Below are 24,519 nucleotides of genomic sequence, written 5' to 3' on the forward strand. Positions count from 1 at the left end.
TGCTTGTGTGACAAATAGTCTCTCTTGGAAAAGCCTTCAAGCAGAGAATTTGATAGTGAAAAACCAGAACTTAGTCTTCCAGCTGTAGGATGTATCTTGATTAACCTGATTATATAAATCCTGCTCTTGGCTAACAGACTTCATCAGGGGTGGGGAACCTTTTCTGCCAAGGGCTATTTAAATATTTATAACATCATTCTTGGGCCATACAAAATTACCAACTTAAAAATTAGCCTGCTATATTTCATCAAACATTTAATTAACTCACACCTACTGCCTTGGCAGGGCCAAACCAAATGACTTCAAGGGCCTTAGATAGCCCGCAGGCTGGACGTTCCCCACTGCTGCTTTAAATAATGCTTTTCTCATAGAAGTCTTACTTTCTGTGCAGTAATTAGGAAAGTGTAGGGGATGTCAGAAGGGGGGAAAAAAGCAGTCAGGACACATCCTGGAGACCAATTATAAATTAAGAATAAATGGCTGTTGGTGGAAATATCAATTAGTACAGATCATTTTGAAAACAATTTGGCAATGTATCAAAATTTTTTAACTATCCACAATTCTTAACTCTAATTCAAATTCTACAAATCTATCCTAAGGAATTTATTTGAAATGCAAAAAAAATGTTATAGTCATTACAACATAGAGTAATTAAAAATGGAGAACTACAGAAGTGTACAGCATATAGGATATTTAAGTTAACTGTGGTAAATCCACTTGAGTAAGTTGTTCTATTTATAAGATATATTGGTTTGTAATCTTTTTTTGTGGTGTATTTTCTAGTTTTGGTATCTGGTAATGGTGGCCTCATAGAATAAGTTAGGAAATCTTCCCTTTTCTGTGTTTCAGATGAGTTTGTAAAGAATTTGTATTCTTTTTTAAATGTTTAGTAAAGCCACCTGGGCTTTTCTTTGTGAATAATTATTTAAATTACTAATTTAATCTCTTTATTTGTTATAAGTCTACGCAGAGTTCTATTTCTTCTTGAGTCAGTTTTGGTGGTTTGTATCTTTTTCTAGGAACTTATCCATTTCATCTAAAATATCTAATTTATTGATATTCAATAAATTATAAGGTTTATAGTATCTCCTTATAATTCTTTTGTTTCTATAAAATCAGTAAAAATATCTCCTCTTTTATCCCTAATATTGTAATAACTTCCCTTTTTTTCTCTTAGTCTAGCTAATTGTTTACCAATTTTAATAATCTTTGCAAAGAACCAACTTTTGGTTTTGTTGATTTTTCTGTTTTTCTCTTCTCCAGTTTATTAATTTCTGATCTAATCTTTATTATTGTCTTTTACTGCTTGCTTTAGTTTTAGTTTGGTCTGCTTTTCCCAGTGTCTTCAGGTAGAAGGTTAGATTATTGATTTGACATCTTCTTTTATATGGGCATTTTACACCTATAAATTTCCCTCTAACTACGGCCTTAGCTGTTTCCCATAAATTTTGGTATCTTTTGTCTTTATTCTCATTCATCTAAAAATATTTACTATTTCCCTTACAATTTCTTTTTTGATCCTTTGGTTAATTTTGAAAGTGGTATTTTGTTATGTTTTTAATTTTCACATATTTGGGGATTTTCCAAAATATTTTTTATTAATAATTCTTCATTTCATTCCATTGTTATGCATTTGTTAAAGCTTATGCTTCCAAAGACTCTCTTATGATGTGGGAAAGTGCTCTGTTACCATTAAAATAATTGGCTCCTTTTTATTAAGCTTTACTAAGTGTCAGGCACTATGACACCAGCTTTTAATACATTATCACATTTAAATACAACGGAGGCTCAGAGATTAAACAACATTCTTAAGGTTATACAGCTCAATTCCAAAGCCCTTTCCCATGATACTTTGCTACGTGTTTTAATAGTAAATAAAAACAACTCAGAATTTTAAATTCCTTAGACTATATAATACAACAAGGTTTAAACAATACATTTTTTCAAACACAAAAAAATAATATTACTGAAGGTGATTTGTTTCTCAGTAATTTCTATTTTTTACAAATTTTCTCTAAAAAAGGCATGCTTCATTTGTTATTTAAAAATTACTTTTTCTCTGAAAATATAGGGAAAGTATTTTTAACAAACTAATCTTTTGTGGTTGTTGTTGTTAATCCTCACCCGTAGATCTTTTTCTATTGATTTTTAGGGGGAGGGAAAGACAGAGAAACATTAATGTGAGAGAAACACATCAATTGGTCGCCTCCTACACAACCCCCGACCAGGGCCCAGGGCTGGGGAGAAGCCTGAAACCAAGATACGTGCCCTTGCCTGGAACCGAACCTGGACCCTTGGTCCGCAGGCCAACGCTCTGTCCACTGCGCCAAACTGGCTAGGGCCCAAACGAATCTTTTTAGTTAAGAAAAGAAGTAAACATTAGAGGGGGAAAGAGTTAGAAAAGGAAAATTAAATGGTAGATTTCTTCGAAGTTATGAATACCACTAAAATCTTTTCATTTTTTTCTATTCAGATATGGACCAGAGAGCTGCAAATGTGATATGTACTGTGCGAAAATACATACAGCAAATAGCTGAGTGCAACATTTTTATTACTAATAATAAATGGCAACTAAATCAGATCAGTGGGCATAGAATTATGAGATAAAATTCATAAGAAAAACAATTTCTGAGAGATAACTGCAGAGAAATGCAATTTAAAAATATTACTCATTTGGCTATGGTTCTTATTCTTCCACTAGAGGCCCGGTGCACAAAAATTTGTGCACTCGGGGGGGGGGGGGAGTGGGGTCCCTCATCCTGGCCTGTGCCCTCTCGCAGTCTGGGACCCCTCCGGAGATGACGACCTACTGGCTTAGGCCTGCTCCCGGGTGGCAGAGGGCAGGCCTAATCCCTAGGTGCAGCCCCTGGTCGGGCTCAGAGCAGAGCCGATTGGGGAATTGGGGCGCCGCACCCTGTCATGCACAGAGCAGGGCGGATTGGGAGGTTGTGATGCCACCCTCAGTCATGCTCAGGGTAGGGCCAATTGGGGGGTTGGGGCACCGCCCCCTGTCACACTCAAGGCAGGGTCGATGGGGAGGTTGCGGCGCCACCCCCTGTCACACACAGAGCAGGGCCAATCAGGGGGTTGGGGCGCTGCCCCCTGTCACACACAGAGCAGGGCCGATCAGGGGGTTGGGGAGCTCGCCCCTGTCATGCACAGAGCAGGGTCCATCATGGGGTTGGGGAGCCCCCCCCCCCCCCCGTCATGCACAGAGCAGGGCGGATCAGGGGGTTGGGGCGCCGCCCTCTATCACCCACAGAGCAGGGCTGATCAGGGGGTTGGGGCGCCGCCATTCTCACACTCAGGGCAGGGCCGATGGGGAGGTTATGGCTCTACCCTGTCACACACAGAGCAGGGCCCGTGGGGTGGGGGGATGGGGCGCCACACCCTGTCACACACAGAGCCGCAGGGTGATCAGGAGGTTGGGGGGCTCCCCCCTATCAGGCACAGAGCAGGGCTGATCAGGGGGTTGGGGCGCCTTCCCCTGTCAGGAACAGAGCAGGGCTGATAGGGAGGTTGTGGCCCAGCCCCGTCACACATAGAGCCGCAGGGCGATCAGAGGGTTTGGGCACTGCCCCCTATCATGCTGATCCCGGTGCTAGGAGTAATCCCTTTTACTATATAGAATAGAGGCCTGGTGCATGGGTGGGGGCCGGCTGGTTTGACCTGAAGGGTGTCCCGGATCAGGGTGGGGGTCCCCACTGGGGTGCCTGGCCAGCCTGGATGAGGGGATGATGGCTGTTTGCAGCTGGTCACACACCCTTCAGGGTGGGGGTCCCCACTGGGGTGCCTGGCCAGTCTGGGTGAGGGGCTGAGGGCTGTTTTCAGGCTGGGACTGAAGCTCCCAACTGCTCCTTTTTTTCTTTTTTCTTTTTTTTATTCTGAGCCAGCTTTAGCTCTGGCTCCAGCTCTTAGGCCTCGGCTCCTGAAAGCAGGTATCTGGTTTGTTTAGGTTCTACAATCGAAACTCTATATCAACTCCAGGTCTGAGATCCAGGCTAGCTGAAAGCTGGTTTCTGGGGTTTTGTTTAGCTTCTATTTTTGTAACTATGTTTCAAACTGCCAGCTCAGAGGCCTGCAGTGGCAGCGGGGAACGCTGGAGTCCTCCGTCACTGAAGCAAGCAAGCCTCATGTTAGTTTCAAGCTGCCTGGCTGCCGGCCGCCATCTTGGCTGGCAGTTAATTTGCATATTGCCCTGATTAGCCAATGGGAATGGTAGCGGTCGTACGCCAATTACCATGTTTCTCTTTTATTAGATAGGATTATTCCTCCCCATTTTCTACAGGTGTTTGTTATTCCTCCTAACCCTCCTTCCTTTCTCTTTTTTCCCCAAGTTTCTCCCAATATTTCCAATGGAAATCATCAGTCCTCGCTTTGGTTCATACATTTATTTGCTGAATAATTATTGAGTATCTACCATGCTCTAGATCTTGACGATACAGAAATGAAAGTGATGTGGTACCTGCTCTGAGATCAAAATGTGGTGGGAAAGAAATATGTAAAAATGAGTGGTATTCACTGTGACAGCCTTACATAGAACACCAGAGCATAACCTTAAATATGCCTCAGTGTCCACAAGATGGACAAAGGGGAAAAGGTTTCTATAACCACCACCCCCCAAGTAGAGATATAGTAGATATACATTTAGGAGAATACTGGAAGCTAGAAATATATTTTTTGGAAGTGCCATGGTTCTAACTGTGATAAAGAAGGATGACTTAGTTCTCACTTCCTCAGTCACCGATTTGATCTCTTCCAGAACTTCTGATCATTGGAATCATACATAAATGTGCCTTTATGTCTGCCTTCTATCTCTTAGCATAATACTTTTCTGATTCATCCATGTTGTTGTGTGTATCAGTAATTCAGTTCTTGCTATTGTTGAGTTTTCCACTGTATCAATATACCACAGTTTGTCAGTTTACCTGTTGATGGAGTAGTTTCCAGTTCTGAGTAATTATGGACATTCTTATATACACCTTTCTGTAGACATCTTTTTTTTTCGAGTAAATATTCAGGAGTAAATTTCTCAGTCATAGGTTTAACTTTATAAGAAATTGCTAAACTATTTTTTCAAACTGGCCATTTTGCATTCCCACCAAGAGTTTATATGAGAGTTGCAATTGCTTCACATCCTTACCAACACCTGATATTCTCAGTTTTTTTTTTCATTTTATCCACTCCAGTAGATATGAAGTGGTATCATGCATTGGATTTAATTTGCACTTCTCTGATGTTTCTTATATGTTTATTGGCCATATACATATGTTGTATTTAATTAAGTTTTTTGCCCATTTTTATTGGATTTTTTTCTTTCTATTGTTCAAATATAAAGGTTTTTAAATACTCTGAATAAAAATCTTTTGTCACATATATGTAATGTAAATATTGTTTCTCATTTGTGACTTGCCTTTTCATTTTCTTAATGACCTTTTTGAAAAGCAAAAGTTTTTTATTTTAATTAAATCCAATTAACCACTTTTTAAACTTATTATCTGTGCTTTTATGCTCTATCCAAGGAATCTTTGCCTACCTCAGATTATAAATATATTCTATGTTTTCTTCTAGAAATTTTATAGTTTGAGCTTTTATACTTAGGTCTGCAGTCTATCTCTAGATAATTTTAGTGTGTGAGCTATGAATCACAGTTCATTATTATGAAAACATTCAAACATATAAAAATGTAGAAAGAATAGAATTCTGAACTTCTTGTACCTGTTACTCAAATTTAACTATTACCTCGTTTTGTCATTCTGTGTAAGAATATATATATGGTGTCCAAAAAATGTATACACACACTTTGAATAATTATAAAGGCAGTGTTTGTTAAAATACATTTTATTTTCAAAATTGAACTATCAACTGTTAAAATGTGTATACATTTTCAGAGGACATCCTATATATGAGGGGAGATATATATACATCCTAATTTATTATGAAAGAAAGTTCTAGAAATTATGAATTTTTTGTTCTGGTCCAGAATTCAGTCAAGAACCACACATTGCATTCCTTTTTTCCTATGTCCTTAACCTCCTTTCATCTAGAATGGTTCTTTAGGTTTTTATATTTCTCATGACATTGTGATATTTTAAGAGTGGTCTCTTAATATTAATTTGCCTGATTATTTCTTCATGGTTAGCTGCAAGTAATGCATTTTTGGTAGGAATACTACATAAGTAATATTGTGTATTTCTCAGTACTTCCCATCAGGAGGCGTATGATGTGAAGTTTTCCCACTGTTTGGTGATGCTATATTGCATCTCTTGGTTAAGGTAGAAGAGAACTGAAACATACCCAGAGTTAGAAAGTTTTCTGGATGGGAAGGATTAAAGTTGGTCAAGTCACTCACGTGTCTTAAGAACATGGGATTTGAGTGGGAAAAGTAGCAATTTGAAGTTTTTGGTGTTATTTCCTTTTGTTATTTGTGAGTGTGTATTTTATCTTAAGCCAGTTTGCGAATGCCATTACATCTTGGGATCAGGCTGGGCAATTTTATGCCATTTGACCTAACAATTTAGAAATTTCTTCTTGAGTGACAGTGATGTAATATGCTGACTCCTGGTACAGATGTTCTAATGTCTGTCACAACATGAAAGGTATTCATTTCACAGAGACACAACAGAATCAGATAAACAAGGCATGTGTATCGGATTGATTGCAAGGGTTGGGGGTGAGGGGTTCCTCTCATTCAATTAAAGATAAAAAATATTTAGGCCAAATAAAATTGAAAACATGCTGTGATTGTTTCCTCTCAACACGTGGTGTAGAGTTTGGCAGAGGGGTTCCATTTTGTTTTGGGATTCTTTTAATGGCTTTATTGAGACATAATTCACACAGTATACAATTTACCCACCTAAAGTGCACAATGCATTATTTTTAGTATATTCATAGGGTTATGCACTTATCATTACAATCTAATTTTAAAACATTCTATCTCCCCTAAAGTAAACACCCTACCCATTACTTGTCACTTCCCACTCCCATAATTCCCTACCTTCAATCCTGTTCATAGCCTGTTACACTGAAATACTTTTTATTTTTTTACATTATTATAAGAATAAGTACAAAGGATAGAGCCCTGAAAAATATAAATGGGTATTCAAAAATTGTAGCAGGGTAAACCACAAAGATATTATTGAAGCAATAGCATCTGATGGATTTTTAAAAAGCATTGCCAAGCAAGGAAGCTGTGGGAATAATGACAGATTATGTTATCACTTAAGAAAGACAAAAGCTTTTTAAATATAAAGACAAATGATTTTAAATATAAACTTTAAGCAGGCTCTGGTTACAGAACCTCATTTTTCCCATAAGAACAACAAATATTGGCAAATTCAGATCCCGACTTCACTGCTCACCAACTGTGTGACTCTGGACAAGTAACAGAAGATTTGTAAACTTCAGTTTCTTCTTTTGTAATATGAGAATAATGATAGTACCAACCTCGTAAAGTTAGTGTGGAGATTAGCACATGTAGAGCTTTGCAACCAACCTTGGCACATAATAGTTGCTCAATAAACACTAGCTGTTTTTGTTTTATCACTTTTGTTCATAAGAACTCAAAAATTCAGCTCAAATTCCAAAATGGAATTCTTAGATATGCCAACTTGCCACATGTGATTGGTATTTTTAAAATCTCTATTCAAAAAAGTTTCCTGCCATGAAAGCAATGGATGGGGATTTAAGATACTGTAATATTGAAAAAAATTTACCTTGATCAGGTATGACTGATAGCGCTGTAAACCAGCCTTCAGTTGCTTTAGAACCATGTGTTCTGTAATACTAAAAGTGCTAATTTATTATTCTCACCTAACTCTGGTATAACAGATTTTCCTTTTCTAAATTTAAAGAAAATCTAACAGCAACAAAAATCTTATATAATGGCATTAAACATGTCTAATAAAAAATAGTGGTAGAACATCATAAACCACATATAACCTCTTATAGTTGAAATGTTGAAATAAGTAAGACCTTAAATGTGTGATGTTTAAACCTGTGTGAACTGAAGTTGTGATTTGATTCTGTGTCCATAAATGTAACCTCCAATGATTCCATTACTTTTCTTTAACTCCAACACAAAATGGTTTTGGGTAATAAGACTATGTTAGATGATTTTCTTGTTGAGGAATTGTTATGTATTTTCTGTTCTTTTACAAGTGTGGTGCTAAATAGTATGTCCTAATCAGATGACTCATGATGCACAACATTTTGATACTTGGGAAATGTTAACACATTACAGCCCCTGCTTTGAAAAGATAAAAGAATTAATCACAGGCGACACATGTTCATTTTCCTTTGACCCCGTGAGACAATTTAAATGATGTGGTTTGCATGTGGCCCCATATTGTCTCTCAAGGCTTCCTTCATTGTCCATCTGTGTCTACATTTTAACCCCAGGCTTTACTCATCTTGGCATTGTTTTGTATTTGCATGAAAATTTGTAAAAATTTTTTTTTGCATGACAAGTCATCCATACTGTTGAAGTTAAATGTCTAACATATCTCGCAATGTCACGTGTCATTAATTCTTACATGGTATTTTTTTCTTTTATTTTCAGTCACTGAAGTTTAAATATGCTTGAAATGTAAAAGTGGCATGAAACTGGAGTGATGCAAGAATATTTAATGTTCCTTTAAGAACTTGTCATTTTTTAGTTGGAAAAATTGGGGGGTGGGGGAGGCTAGTTCCCATCCTTGTCTTTGGACACCAATTCTCAATTACAAATTATGATAAAACCACATTGAACCTAAGTGCTGTCGACAGAGTAATAAATTCTGAAGTGATACTTCTTTTTGTCCCCTGAGAATCTTTCTGGTTCTAGAATATTAAGTATAAAATATGTCCCTTTATTTCAGAAATTACTAAATATCTGATTTAATGTTTTTCTTCAAGCCTTCTTAATGATACATAAAATTAAGCTCTCCCAACTTTGGTGAAAGTTTCTAGTAACTGAAAAAGTAATGAATGGCTCACTAACTGACAGCACCAACATTTTAGTACTTTCACGTTTCCTAAATGGACATGACGACCAAAACGGATGTTGATCTAGAAGTGCATGAATATACAAGTAAAATGAGTTATTTACACCATTTTCTCAGGCTTCAAATCTGTAAAGACCCATAATTGATTCATACCAATGGACCCAAATACATGCATATAAACAAGTGCTTTTCTTCAAAGCAGTCGCCTTGCTGGCTCTACCAGCTGCCATTGAGAAGACTGATTTAGAATACTCCTTGTTGAATTACCCTCGGAGTCTATTACATTCCCTGCAATACCTAAATGGTAATATGTCTTGTTCCTTCAAGAGTGACCCTGAGAGCCAAATCAGTCAAGTAAGAATGGCAGTCAAGCTGGCAAAGCATTTTTTTAATGATAAGTGAACTTACTAAGACCTGTGTGGTTATAAAATGACTGCGAGCACATTTCCCAAAGAAGAGCCCCAGAAAGCATTTTCCATAATAGCAACGATGGGAATAAATGAAAAATCTTCAAGGAGTCTTCTAGGCAGGCGTCTGATAGTCACTTGAATAAAAAAGTTCTAGTACAGCTATAAATTATTATTTTTAATCCAGCCTCATTGAAGCTACTGGAGTGGTTTACATTTTTAAGGACAATCTTTCTTCAATGATATTTTATCATATCAGAATATAGATAAGTAGCTGTGATAGCTCCCTTGCTTGCATGAATATTGAGTTGATACCTAGTTAGCAACAATTTTAACAGATTTTGGTTGACTGAGTCACCAGCTAGCTCTGTGATATTGGCAAGAGACTCAACCTCTCTGTGCCTCTGGCCCCCTGTCTACAAATGAAGGCTTGGGCTAATTATCTTTAAAATCACTTATGAATGAAAATGTTGTAGTTATTTATCTGTGTGTGAAACAGCTATAATTATCATGTCATAAATCTATATACTTTTCTGTGTGGTTTTAATTAAATCTAAGTTAAAGTAATTCAAAAAGACAAGTTATTTAAAAAGACACCTAGATATCTATGTGTCTAGTATCCTAATAAAATCTTTTCTACCCGATGATAATAATGATAAAGATAACATTTGATTAGCACTTTACATTTCCACTGCCTTACATGAGTCTCACAACTTAAGAGCTTCTCTCATTATCCGCATGATGTTGAAGAAGAAGATACTGAGGTTCAGAGAGATTCAGTCTAAGGTCATGGATTCCAATTCGATACTCTTTCTATTATCATTCAGCTACAACCAGTGTTTTCATTAGGATACAATTTTCCCAAGGTGTCATCACTCAGAATTTACACTCCTTGAAAGTACAATCTGCCTCTAGGGACTTGCTGGCGCCTCCTTCGACTATCCCCTTGCGTCACTACAGCTCTCTCTGCTTTTACAAACTAGTTGTTTTGTCAGCATGAGTGTGACAACAATTAGACGTCCCCTGTTTTTGCCCCATGCCTTTTCTCCTTCACAGTCATTCAATGACAAGCGTAAAAAGAGCTTCATCTTTTCACGAAAATTCCCATTCTACAAGAACAAGGAGCAGAGTGAGCAGGAAACCAGTGATCCTGAACGTAAGTAGATTCTCAAAGAGAATGTCACCTGCAACACGAGAGAAAAAAATCCTTCACCGGCAACACGCATGATGTAGGCTCTCCCACGCCACACGCCCAGGCAAACAAACACGGCAGGCAGGCAGGTCAGGGCTTACTGCTGTGACCAGTGTTTGGCTGCAGTCTGGATCCTTCCCTTCGAGTGGCTCTTCTTTGCAGGATGCATTGGAGAGGGGCTTGAGGACGCTGGGACTTGGCTTCCTTAGAGCATTTATCTGTGACCAGGACTGGGTCTGGTTTGCCTTTTCTCTCATGCAACTCTCCAGGGCTTGAGATGAATTCTATTCTGGACAGAAGTATTATATTCCATTGCCACTTGCATTTTTTGGAATGCTAGCTAATTGGAAGTGATTAAATTCCCTATATTGATAACGAGCACTTGTTCACTCTTTCACTGCCAGTGACTACTAAACTCCTGCTGAGCAGTGAGCTTGTATTGGTGGGTATGAAATCTAAGGATTGGTCATGAAAGGTGGAGTGAATCATTGCTCTAAGTGGTATATTTTTGTGGCAAAGTGGACAATGGGCAAAAATGTCATCCGCTGAATCTTTCTCTTTTTTGTAACAATCATCTGCTCAAAACTTTTGAGTTATTTTACAAATTCTGGAGTCTCAGCCCAGGGAGTTTGGGGCGAAAGCTGTTTCAAAATAAGAGAGATTGGGATCCAGATTGCTTAGGCAACGCGGTCTGTCATGGTAGTATCCATTTCAACTCCACTGACTTCTTCCTTCCTCTTCCGCGGCTGTTCTTCCTCTCTCATTGCTCTCTCTGGGGACTTCCATGCAGGACATCCCCGGATTAGGTGACGACGGTTATGGAACAAAGACTCTGAGTAAGTTCCCAGGAATGGTCACTGTAACTTTCCTTTTCTTTTCCCTTCCTTTTGAGTTTGGCTTTTGTTCCTTTACTTGAGGGCCTTCTACTCCTAGCATGCACAAGATACGAGTTTTATTTGTTACGTAGCTGTGAATGCTCCTACAAAGTAATTTTCAACCGTTTTGCTCTGCATGTCAGCATTTAAAAGCCAAGTGTGTCGTCGGGCACTGTAACTTCTGTTGCGATTCACACCTTCCCTTTCTGACCGTGTGATATGGCCAACATGGTCCTGCTGCCAACTATGGCATCCCTTGCTCTGCAGCCTAATTTCTCCCAGAGAGCAAGGAGCCATGTTGAGGGAAAGGGCAAGCTAAATGTTCTGGAACAGGAAGGCGGAAATGTACTTTATGTCCTTTCTTCTGCCTTTTCACCCAGACCTTGCCAAATTTGATAATTGGCTTGTACTTGGCTATTAGTAAAGGAGCTATTTTATAGTCAAAAGGAACATGCATTCTCAAAGTGTAAATATTAAGCTATTTGATCTTCCACGACTAATTCTTTGTTATTAACGTTGATTGCTTTTTTTTCTGACTTTCAGTGGTCCTGCTTGAAATGTTTGTATGATAAAAGTTTTAGACATGTGTTAATATGTTATTCTATTAGTGATGTATTAGCTTAGTTGTGTTACATAACAGGTCTTCATTTTATAGTGGAAAACTAAATATATTAAACCTTTAAATCATTTAGTTATTAATGCCTTTATCTGTGTCTCATTGCACTGAGCAATAACAAATAATCTTGTATATTAATACACTATGCTATGATTTTTCTTTCTTTAGTACTAACTTCATTGTGTAGGCACCAGTGAAATAAGAACAGAGTTTTGTGTCTTTTGCAACTGTATCACATGTTCAATTTTTGTTTGTTTTGTTTTAATTTAATAGCTATAAGCAATATTTTTAGAAGCTGATCATTTCATTTGTATAAAACAAAATAACATTGAGCTGAACTTTGTTTTCAAGAGCTGTTTATATAACCCTGCCTAATGATACCCTTCATCCTTCAAATTGTTACTTTGGATTTTTTTCTTTTTTAGTTACATATACAGAAAACAAAATCTGATCAAGAATAAACTACTGATCTCCTTAAAGATGAAAACTTTATCTTTGAGTCTCTATAGGGAACAGGTCATGAAATTTTTCTTGAATTAACAGCAGCAATTCAAATATTAATTGTAACATTATCTGGATAGCATCAAGGACCACCAGAGAGAGTTTCTAAATTTTCCATTGGGGGGCGGAGGGGAAGGGGAGGAAAACATTTCAATGCATTGCTAATAAATGAACATCACTAATAAGTAGTTGCTATAGTGTCAAAAATATGAGTGATGCCCTTTTAAATCTAGAAAGTGCAAATGTTTTCTTACTCTAAAAAATTGAACAGATTTCAGTAGCATCATTCACCAATTAATGCTTTTGTTAGCCATAATTTGGACTTTTGCTGGAACACATTTTTAATTTCCTTTTACCTACAAAAATTCTGTTATACAATGTTATACAATGAGATTGTTAAATAAAACACTGCACGGTCCTAAATTTCTCCATAGATAGTGTAGCTTCACTCTGAGTTACTTAAGAAGTAAAAGTCAGAAGCAAACAAACAAAAAGAATGAAATAGGCAGGAGATAAGTGAGCTTGGTAAAAAAACAAACCCTTTTTCCCAATTCAAAGTACTTAAAATAATCGTGTGCATTCAGATAAACCATTGTTGGGTATATGCCCTGGCTTTTTTCAGTAATAGAAACTGATTCATCCACACTGCTTTCCCTAGTGCGCTACCTAAATTAGCGATGCAGTGCTGGTCATACATCAATCCAAAGAGAAATGATTCACGTGACTTTAACCCATACTTTGATTTTTATTCGATTCATGCACAAACTAATCCATCATGGGTGCGCTAAATAACTCAATCATAGGAATCATTTCACAGTGTTTATATATGTACTAGGGGCCCGGTGCACGAAATTCGTGCACTGGGTGTGTGTGTGGGGGGGGGGGGAGTGTCCCTCAGCCCAGCCTGCCCCCTCTCACATACTGGGAGCCCTCAGGCGTTGACCCCCATCACCCTCCAATCGCAGAATCGGCCCCTTGCCCAGGCCTGACGCCTCTGGCCGAGGCATTAGGCCTGGGCAGGGGACCCCCAGCTCCCAGTGATCTCCCGCTCTGCCCCTGCCCAGGCCTAATGCCTCTGGCCGAGGCGTTAGGCCTGGGCAGGGGACCCCAGCCGCCTTTGCCCTGCCCCCCAGCTCTTAGCTCCCCCCTGGGTTTCCGATCACTGTCAGTGGCAGGGGGCTTCTTCCTGCTTTCCCGTTCGCCTCCCTGCATTGTGCCTACATATGCAAATTAGCCGCCATCTTTGTTGGCAGTTAACTGCCATCTTAGTTGGCAGTTAATTTGCATATAGCCCTGATTAGCCAATGAAAAGGGTAGCGCCATACGCCAATTACCATTTTTCTCTTTTATTAGTGTAGATCATTGCATTGTATACTTTAAAGGTATTATAATTTTATTTGTCAGTTATACCTCAGTAAAGCTAAATAAAACTAATCCATTCAATTGACAAGACTCTATATCAAATACTTTTAAGCACATCTTTACCATTAGAGAATGATGTTATGTATTCTTTTCCTTTTTCTAAAAATGCACAATAGTTATCACTGTTTAAAAAGCTAAAGTTATTAATAAGCTTCAGAAATCTAATAGTCACATATGCTTCATTTAATTTAACTGATATACAAAGCAGTCAATAAGTTGATGAATTATCTTCTATAATTTAATACACAGTACAGATGAAAGGATATGATTTTGGAAATAAAAGCTCTAATTCTGGCTTATACATCCCTGTTATGTGAGGTAAACTGTGTGTGTTTGCTTTTTTTAAAGTAATATCACTGTATAAGCAAGTCATTCAACATGAATTCAAAACATCCTTCATTCCAGGACCTGCTTGGTATCAGCTCACTTATCTCCTGCCTGTTTCATCCTTCCAGAAACTAGTAACTATCCAAAGAAGAATCTTAAAATACAAACAATAAATTATAGAACTAATTCATGAATCATTTCTCCATGACTCATTTCTTCCTCCAAGATCTTCTATTCACTCTCTGAAGCAGGGAAGATCTCCAGCAATCCTTTTTCATCCTGAGAATTAGTTTAGGAAGTATTTAAATAGAAATAAAATTCAAAGGACTCCAGGGATCAATTGGCAATTTGAAATGCAATATTCCTACAAAATACCTAAAGGCTAAAATAGAGAACCAAACAGCCTACAAGAAAACTGCCAGTTTAGAAACCCCTGAATTTATAGTCAAGAAACATCCAGCTGAGACACCCTATAACACAACTCTGGAAAATCAGACCTAGGAACGGGTCAAAGTATTTATCAAAAGGAAAGTGCTTAGCTTGACGTTATACATTTTTTTAAATTAAAGATACTTTCCTAAAAAAAAAAAAAAAAAGCAATCAAGTAGTAGTTTTCTGAAAAATTGAAAAATGGAGATAAAGTTTTCATCTTTTTTATCTTATCTGCGTTTCCTTAATGCGGTCTCCTCTGCGGCCTTTTACTTGCCTTTTGCTCCCATTTCTAGTTGCCGTGCATGAGCGTGTGCCTTTAAGTTCTGGCTGCTCGCCAATGCTTGGTATCTTTTTAATTTGCTGTGCTGTTCTTGCAGAACATGCTTCTTCTAATGCCAGCGATAGCGAAAGTAGCTACCGTAAGTTATTGCTTTGGTTTGTGGCTTTTTTCCTTTGCATTTGCCCCCCCCGCCCCCCATTGCCTGTGGTGGTCATTTCAGATTTTTGCTGTTGTTTTCATCTTCATCCAAAGCAAATGGCTTGAAATGAAATCATCCTTTGATGTGGAAAGATACAAAAGACACTAGGGCCCCCGGTGGACTCGTGTGATTAATGCAAGCAGTTCCAACCCCAGTGGACTGGCCTATGAAGCAATTCTCCCAGAGAAGGTGGGGGGAAAGTTCAACCTGGTGGGTTTTGACATTCTGCCCCTGCCCCCAGTCCCCAAATAATTTAAACTCCCTGTATGAGGGTTGAAAGTCATGGTTTTACTGTCCTCCCTTCTGTTCCTGACCCCCTTTACAAGCGAAATCTTTCTAAATTACGGTGTTCCTTTTAAATCGAGCATGAACCTTTTATATCTCTTCTCTCCTTGATTACAATTTTAAGGTAGATACTAAGATACTCTAACATTATATGTTTGATGGTTGGGAAGTGATGAAAAAGTTTCATCCTTTAATGTTGAAGGGACTCACATTTTTTCTTTAAGTGAACAAATCTTGGATCAGAAAGCTTAACTGAAAAGGTAGGTAACTACTTAAAAGTATTTCTGGTCTTTGTTTGGTTACCTCAAGCCATTTGCTTAGTGTGTTAAAAAGTTCACCAAACACCAAGCACATCCTTTTGATCCGTTCTTGTGGTTTCTTACCACCTACTTACCGGTTTTTGGTGACTAACATAGGTACATAATCTTAACTGGGATTTTTACAATTTCTACAATATTTCTTGGTACTCCTTACTGAAATGGGTTACTCAAATAGCAGTTGGTGAGGATATTAGAAAACTGCTGGCCCAGTACATATGACCCACAGCTACCAAGACAGAAATTGGTTGGGATTTTGTTCCTTGAATAGTGTATTAATTGAAAACTAGAATAGATTTTGTTGAGTTGGTTCTATTTTTTTTTTTTCACTAGAGTGTGGTACTTTACAAAACCATGCCTTTTTTGAGGTAGACTGCCACACAGTGTTCTTGGAATATGACAAATTTAATTTGGATTTTGAGAAAGGCTTTGGAGAACCAGACAGAAAAAAAGCACAAAAGAGGAAAGGTGACAGAAGGGGTCAAGGCCAGAGGAGGGAGACAAAACACACCATGAGATAAAAAAAAAAAATATTGTGATGCGATACCGTTGATCCGACAAATTTTAGAACCACTTAATTTTCTTCCTCAACAGAGTGACAAGTCTTATGAATGAAGGAATCACTGCGTTCTTATCCTCAATTTGGCCCCTAACCTTGTTACAATCTTCCTATTCTTACAATTTTACAATCATCCCAACTTGGAGAAACATTTGCCTCCCCACTCTCTTCATTTGATTTAAAACAAAGAACCCAGGCCAGGAAGAAGTGACCAAAGATTTTTCTTCCTGACCCCTGAGGTACCCTCAATTTAGGATAAGGAAATACACCATTTGTCAGGTTTCATGGCCCTACTTTCTTTGCTGTTCAGTTTCCAGTTTTTAAGTGTTGTGCTTCCATCCTGTAGATATAGGTATAGGAAGGAGATCACACCTTGTTTTTTTAATCCTTTTTATGGAAAGTATATACAAGAACTGCCTTTTCCTCTAGAAATCTTTTTAGAGTATTGTAGAGACCCCTCTTTTCTCTTCCAGACTGGGAATGTTCTACCTAGAATCACTGACTTAAAAATTGGGCCAAGGCTTTTAGCTGCTTGACAAGTTTTGATAGTAACGTTCCAAGATGACATCACATAATTCCTTTCACTCTCAGATAAATGTTAACTGAATGAATAAAGGCAACATTTGGAAACAGCTTGCATTATCTCTGAGAAGAGAGAAGAGTTGGAACTGGACTCTATGGTATTACTAGAGCAAATACAGAGTCTAATAATCTAGATTGATTTGGGTCTCACCTGAGGTTACAGAAGGTCAGCCTCTCCGATTGCTTTCTTTACAAACGAACAAAAGTAAGAAGATCCTTTGTCAGAGCTTAGAGGAGTAACTGATTTTCCTTTCTCCAGGATGGAAACATGAGGGGTTACAGAGGAATAGTAATTTATTTATTCAAGCAGCTATTGTAGGTCATTCTCTCTTCATAGGCACCATGAGACCCAGTATGAATCTCAACCAACTCCAGAGCTCAGCACATGTATAGTGAGAGAGAGAGAGAGAGAGCAATAAGTAGCAAATGCACAAAGTGTGTCAATTTCTTGGGTAGAAGTCTAGCCCAAGACAGTGATTTCAAAGAGGAAGTGACTTTAAACTGAGCTTTGGGAAGAAATGCTTACCAGCCAGATACGTTTAGGAAGAAACCTTCCAGGTAGGGCAGCGGCCTGAAAAAAGGCACACAGGCTTGGGACAGACATGGTTTCCAGAAAGTGCCATTTTAAAATCAAAATAGGCTGCACTTTCTATTGACTTCCTGGCTTTTGCTGTAATTATGACTACCTTATGTCTCATAAATAGCAGAGTAAACAAACACTAAAAAGACTGTTTTCCACTGATGTCCCGGTGTTATTTTTTACCCTTAGAATCATTCCATGTCCACTCTGGGGACAAAATGGCTTTAAATCAGCAGTTAGAAGCAAAGACCCAGGCTGCACCATGCACACTGCATCCTGGAGTTACAGATTGTAACAACCGTACTTAAAAGCCTCATACACTCCTGAGAAGACAGACAGACACACACACACACACACACACACACACACACATTTAAACAAACCTCAAATTCTAATAAATAGCTCAGAGCTTTGCTGCACCATCTCAATCATTACAGAATAATATTTTTTTCAAAATCTAACTATACTGAGCACTAGCCAAATGCAGATAATTATAGGGCACATTGTCTAATTATGCAAATGCCACCTCAGAACTATCTTAATTATGGACTCATTTCAGATTTCTGTCTGTCAACAAAGTAGCACAGTGCTGGCTGTATTTGTGGTTGTTTTGTGGCTTCGTTTTCAATTGCCCTTGTATCGAGATGCAAGGAAGGCCATGCAGGTGTAATGGAGACTTTCCAATCCCTACAGCTAAAGACTGCCTTCCTCAAAGCTCAGTAAAGCTCTTATGTCATTATGGATAGGAGGAGCTGATGATTATCCTTCTAACCCATTGGTGCTCACCAGCTAAGCAGAATTTTTAAAACTAGAAGCTTAAGGAAATGATCTGAGTGAAGTTGAGGGGCTGATGAGGAGACCCAAGACTTTTCTATTGGAATCAGTTAAAACGATGCCCATATTCTTGTCCTTTGCTTCATGTCCCAAATATTGCCCTTATATTTCCTGTAGTTCTTTAGCCTTCATAAAGCAATTTTTCATTATATCTATTTTCTCATTTGATTTCTACAACAAAACTATGAAATGCATCTTGTAGTACTATTCCGTTTTACAGATGAGGTAGCTGAAGCTCCAAGAGGCAGTGTACCTCGCTGACATGGTGGCACTGCAGGTCCAACCAAGGCATTTTAATTCTGAATGCCGTACATTCCCTAGAGTTTGTAATACAGGCCTCTTCATGTTTTATCTGGAACATTTCAACCATCCCATCTACCTATCAAATTAATACAGCAGCAACCTTTATATAGTATTACCCATGTTCTAAGCCTGATGTTAAGGCCCTATATAGTACATTAACTGATTTAATCCTCTGAACATCCCATGGAGATTCACGATGTGATCTGGAAGAAATCACTCAGTGTCTTTGAACCTCAGTTCTCTCCTATGTAAAATGAGTAGTTTGGTTTCAAACAGAGATGGCAAGTAGATTTTAATCAAGATTACAACACTGACCATTTGGTAATATCTGCCTGAAGAGTTGTCCTGGAAGTATTGAGGCCAACTTAAGGCTCTGCAGTAATTCAAGCAATGACCCATTGTGATGCCGGTCAAGGACATGGGATGGGAGAGTGACATCATGTGCTACATACTCGCCATCTATGAACCACAGGGACTTCAAACCCTTCCTTAACACTAACATTCTATGGCTCTAAGAACCTAATTTACTCTTAACAACCATCAAATGGAGGCACTAAACACTAAACCTAGAATATTAAATGTACTATCCCTGGTCTTCTCTTCTCTCCTCTCTTTTCTAGTTTCCAAAAATTCCGAAAGATCATCAACTTGCTTTTCTCTATCATCAGTGCATATCAAGGTCTTACTCCAAGTCCCTCTTATTGTGACTTGCTTCCAGTTCAAACACCAGGTGTTTCATGGAGATTGTTACAAAGGCTGTTTCCTGCAGCTGCAGATGCCCCCACACAGCACTGCTGCTCTCCCACTCTCAGCCATGCAGTTGCAAAAACAAGACCAAGTAACAGTTGGTACCCTTTTGTTGGCTGTTCTTCCCAAGTGCCAACACCTCCGGAACAAAAATAGAGAAACTACTACCAATCACAATTTTATGGAGATCACACAACTACCTTTTTTTAAGAGTTGATGTTTATAGGTGCTGTTCACAGGTGGCCCCTCAGTGACTCTGACCCAGGTCAGCGGCTATCTCTGCCACCCATTCTTTGCTCATTGGTAAGGTCTGCTTCTATATCCCAGCCCCCAGAGAATTCTACATGTCTTGCCTTTTTGAGACAGTGTCATATACTCAACAAGGAGTCAAAAAAGGTGTGATTTTAAATATTGACTCCACTACTTACTACCTGAGAAAACAGGCCCCATTATATCTTATCCTCAGCTACTTCATCTGTAAAATGGGTTATCATCAGAGCACCTACCACAAAAGAAATGACTGGGAAAGCCCTTTATGGCCTGGAAAGTGCCATACACACATGGATTATCTTTCCTTCATTGCTGTGACCTTTTTCCCTCTGCCTCTTAGTCTTCTTTCCATTACCCATAGGGCTTTTCATTCTTGGACATGAAAGTGAAAATTGGTTTAAGGTGCCGAATTCACAGCTATTACGTGATACCAACCACCACAGCTTCCCTAGAAACTTCTTTACATAACACCTGACTGTCGCAGAGTCATTAGAATTGGGATGGGCCTTGACATAGGGATGTTGCCACTGCTAGTCTTACTGTTCTGAACAAGAAGCAGTGCCTGGTATAAGTTAGAAAGTAAACCAAAAAGCAATCGATGAACAAAGAACTACAGATCTGTCTAACAAAATTAATCAAAGCTATGTTGCTTTGACCTAGTTTTCTGAATCACAAATTATATGGACTGACACCAAATACCTTATTTAGAATGATTTGCAAGACCACAGGAAAGAGATTCCTATGGGAACATAATGTGTTACATTCATTGAGAGAAAACCACACTTCCTAAAGTGAAAGCACATAGAAACACAAAGTAGAACCTACCTTTGGCCTCATTACTCATCCTGTTTTCTACCACTGAAATCAGAAGGCAAATTTATTGACATCATTATGTTAAGTGCTGGAGACACAGTAGTAAATGAAACCCACTCCTTGCCTTTATGGAGTTCCCAGTCTAGTGGCGGGAAATAAATATCACCTGATGTTTAAAACTTTTGTTAGACCATAGTTAGTATTCTCCTTTTACATTTTAATCATTCCACCTAAATTTCCCTGTAAAAACAGTCTAACATTAACTCTAAGTCTGCCATGCTTCTATTTCCAAAACTATACTTTCCCCCAACTATTTTACACCTGTAGTTTGATTCCTATGACCTCTACCTCTCAGGCTTTAGATAAGTGGGAACCAATCACCTTTTTTTGCCTCGCCTCCGTAAATGTCAGTTTTATTTATTAAAATGAATCATTTTTCTTGAATTTTAAAAGAATGTAAATCTGACTCTTCAATACCAAACCCCTGCCCAGATGTGAAAATGTGCCCTGAAGACTTCTAGGGAAGGTATGAGTAGATGCCACTTAGAAAGAACATCAGGCCCATTCTCCATGCCTTTAGGAAATAGGTTGGCCTAGCGGTGCCATTCTGAGAATAGGCCCTGCTTAAGAGTGAAGTAAGTATGACTTAGGCTGGGGCCATTTCTCAAGCTTATAAATGTAAGACACCCCTACCCAACCCCACCTACCCAGTCTCTAGGGAAGACATCTGTAGTTCATAGTTTTCTCCACATACTTGCTCAATTTCCCCAAATCTGTTGTCAGTCTGCAACTGGCTGTGCTATGAACTCCTTTTATGAAATGAACTCACCTGGTCTGGTGCTATGGCTTTTGAAGGAGGAACATGTGGTGTTGACAGACAGACAGTGTTTGAGGGGTGGTGGGGAGATAAAGCAGTAAGATTCATTGCCTTTTGGTTTCAGGGAAAACTACCTTCTCTGTAGAACAACAGACAGGAAGCCCTTTTCAACAGTCCTAAACTATTTCCCATCAAAGGATAGTTACCCCCGGTCTAAAGCAAATAAAAGAGTAGACCCTTCTGGGTTTGCAGCTGAATCAGCCTAATCTCATGCCCAGGTCATCAACTGGATAAAATAGTTGACTGAAAAAAATATTTGCCAAAAACCAGTTTACCTTCCGTGGTTATTTGTTGACTTGAGGCCCACCGTGAATCAGAAGGCTGGTGGCAAATGACAGTGAGGGGCTGACACTTTAGCTACATTGTCTTTCTTAGGTCTTTCCCAGAGTTTCACGGCTAGATTTAATGGCAATTATCACCAAGGACTTAGGGGACTCTTTAATTTTTTACCTTCTTGATTGACTCAGCATTTTCCTGATGAATAAACATTAGAGTAAAATCCTCAGTGTCCAGTAATATATGCTGAGGAAGTTTTTGCATCATAAATGAAGCAAGCAGACACTTGCTTTTGAATAGTGTGCTTCTTTGGGAAATAAAATAGAAGATAAAAATAAAAGGTCCCAAAATTCTGATAAGCTAAGCAGCCAACTATTGGATGGAGCCTGTTTTTGAACTAAACCAGTGGTCGGCAAACTGCGGCCCCTTGAGTGTGACTCTTCCACAAAATACCACGTGCGGGCGCTCATGTACAGTGCGATTGAAACTTCGTGGCCACACTCAAGGGGCCAAAGAGCCACATGTGGCTCGCAAGCCGCAGTTTGCCGACCACTGAAGCAGACAATCTTGTTTTAAGTAGTAATGCTGGGTGTAGGGGCCGTGGCGCGCCACTGCGAAAGGCAGCCTAAGAAGCCACTGCCCTAATGAGCTGCGGACAGCTAGCCTCCATTGGTTACCTAGAGGCATGGCCACCAGTAACCTGACACTGTGATAGTGCTAAACAGTTTTATGAGGATGAAGGGAGTTTTGGAATCATTCAAGAAGAGAGAGTAAGGAAAATAAACCCTGAACTGTGCCTGTTTCCTGTGCTTCAGAGCAGTGCTTGTAGCTGTAGTGTATGACTGGTTGTTAGTCCACTGTACATTTCCTTTCTTCTCTTCCCAGGAGGGCAAGAAGACTTCATTCTTTCTTACGAGCCTGTCTCAAGGCAGGAAAGTAAGTTTCCCTGCATTCGCTGCTTCCTGAATTCCAGGCCACAACAGGTGACACCACAATAGGAGGGAAAGAGTGAAGGAATAAGGAAAATAAACTCTGCTTAATGCTCGGCTGTTCCAGGACACATGCTCTCCCTTTTTCCCTGTCCCCAACACACACTGCTGACCATGGAGGGAGCAGCCCCTCCAGATGAGTGGTCCTTAATGGAGAGCCCCGCCTATAGCACTGGATACAATCTCCCAGGAGACTGAAGACAGCTCAGTATTGAGAAGGGCTTTCTAGCAGACCTGTCCTAGGTTACAGGTCATCTGTGGGCTGCTCCAGGAGCCTGCCTTTGCTTTTCCTGGAGGCATTCAGACAGAAGCTAATGGCTGTGACATTGTAGAGACAATGCAAGCATCAGATGAGGAGTTGTACCCAGTGAACTTCACAGTTCCTTCTAACCCCACACTACAAGGGAATGGGGAAAACCCCACAGAGTATAAACGGCATTTTGAGCTGAGGAAAAGAAATTATAAAAACATAAGTTTCTGTTACTACTAACAATTACTTTGTAAAATCATTATCTAAACAATGGCCAAACAGCTGCTTTGGAATCTTTCTTCTCCCACTGAGCTGACTAAATGCAATACATGACTAAATGAAAAAATGTAGTTGTTTTGACATCATGTAGGCACAGCCCAAGAGCAAGCAAAACCCCTCCAAATGCTTCTGAATTTCATTGACAGACACTGCAGCTGCTTTTTTCCTGTTAATAAATTCCAGAAAGTAGTCTAAGCAAACAAACAGGTTCCATGTCAAGCATCAATTTCCCAATGCAGGGCTGTATGGGCAATTTATCCAATGCAGTAATGCCCTCTGCAATTCTTATTTTTTGGCAATTTTACAGTCATTTCCGTGTCTCTCTCCTCATCTGCCTCTTCCTCTTCCTCTCTACAGTAAACTACACTCGGCCAGTGATTATCCTGGGCCCCATGAAGGATCGGATCAATGACGACTTGATATCTGAATTCCCTGACAAATTTGGCTCCTGTGTGCCTCGTAAGTATCACTTCTCTTTTCTCTGAGGGGCGGGCGGGAAGGCTTGGCTCCCTTTGAGATGATAAAACGTAATTCTGTTCCTCCAATAGTCTCTTCAGTGATTCAAATATTTTCAGTTACCTACTGTCTATGCATCTTATCTAATGTTATCTGCCTAATGCTTTTCATCTATCCTGCTATGTGTTGTTCTCTATTTAGTGAGTATGGTATGTTCTCCACACTGACTGTGCTCACCAAGAAAGCAGGATGGATCCTGTCCTTATAACTGTGATAGCATTTAAAATAGCATAGGATTATCGACAGGCATCAGTATGTTCTTGTAGATTGATTGAAATGCCACTGAAGCATCCTTTCCCATAGAATGAGAGAGCTCAGAAACAGTCTTATGTTAAAATCACCTCAAGATGACTTAGGACCATGCATCAGTTTAAAAATAAAACAAAATAGTCTTCCCCTGTGTGTTAATAGTCCCAGGTGTTGGGAGGATAAAGACGAGAAGGTGTATAAAACTTTAATGTCCCCTCCAGGCCATTACAGACTTTAATCTACTTTGTCACATGGACAACTATCAGGTGTCCTGGTCCCTCTGAGAATATCCCTGTAAAATTCTCTCTGCAGTACCTCCTTCCACCCACTATATATTCCCTACTCAACTCACTTCCATCTTTCTCACTGTCAAATTAATGCATGGAAGCCTTCTGTGTATGTAGACAAACCCACCAGAAAATTTTAATTGATTAGCTAATTGAGCTCTTAAAACTGATCCCAACAAATATTTCTTTCTCACTCTACATTTTTAAAGCTCTATGCTTTGAAGTATCTCTTATATTTCAGTACTACACATGTCACCTGGAATGCATAAGA

The 24,519-nt window shown here is 39.1% G+C and overlaps 1 protein-coding gene across 13 annotated transcripts in view; it reads left to right on the forward strand.

Moving 5' to 3' along the window:
• The window catches only part of DLG2 (discs large MAGUK scaffold protein 2), an 884,334-nt gene that overhangs the window by 842,619 nt on the left and 17,196 nt on the right, over nucleotides 1-24,519 (forward strand). For 5 of the 13 annotated variants that reach the window (XM_059708253.1, XM_059708247.1, XM_059708251.1 and 2 more), the window contains 3 exons: nucleotides 11,374-11,419; nucleotides 22,564-22,614; nucleotides 23,554-23,655. In XM_059708253.1, the coding sequence (XP_059564236.1) occupies nucleotides 11,374-11,419; nucleotides 22,564-22,614; nucleotides 23,554-23,655 (199 nt within the window). Of the gene's footprint in view, nucleotides 1-8,560; nucleotides 10,125-10,447; nucleotides 10,548-11,373; nucleotides 11,420-15,133; nucleotides 15,176-22,563; nucleotides 22,615-23,553; nucleotides 23,656-24,519 lie in introns of those variants that run through there. The other 8 variants (XM_059708245.1, XM_059708257.1, XM_059708258.1 and 5 more) reach the window with 4 other exon arrangements.

Source organism: Myotis daubentonii, chromosome 9 (genome assembly GCF_963259705.1).
Source record: "Myotis daubentonii chromosome 9, mMyoDau2.1, whole genome shotgun sequence".
Classification (NCBI taxonomy): Eukaryota; Metazoa; Chordata; class Mammalia; order Chiroptera; family Vespertilionidae; genus Myotis; species Myotis daubentonii.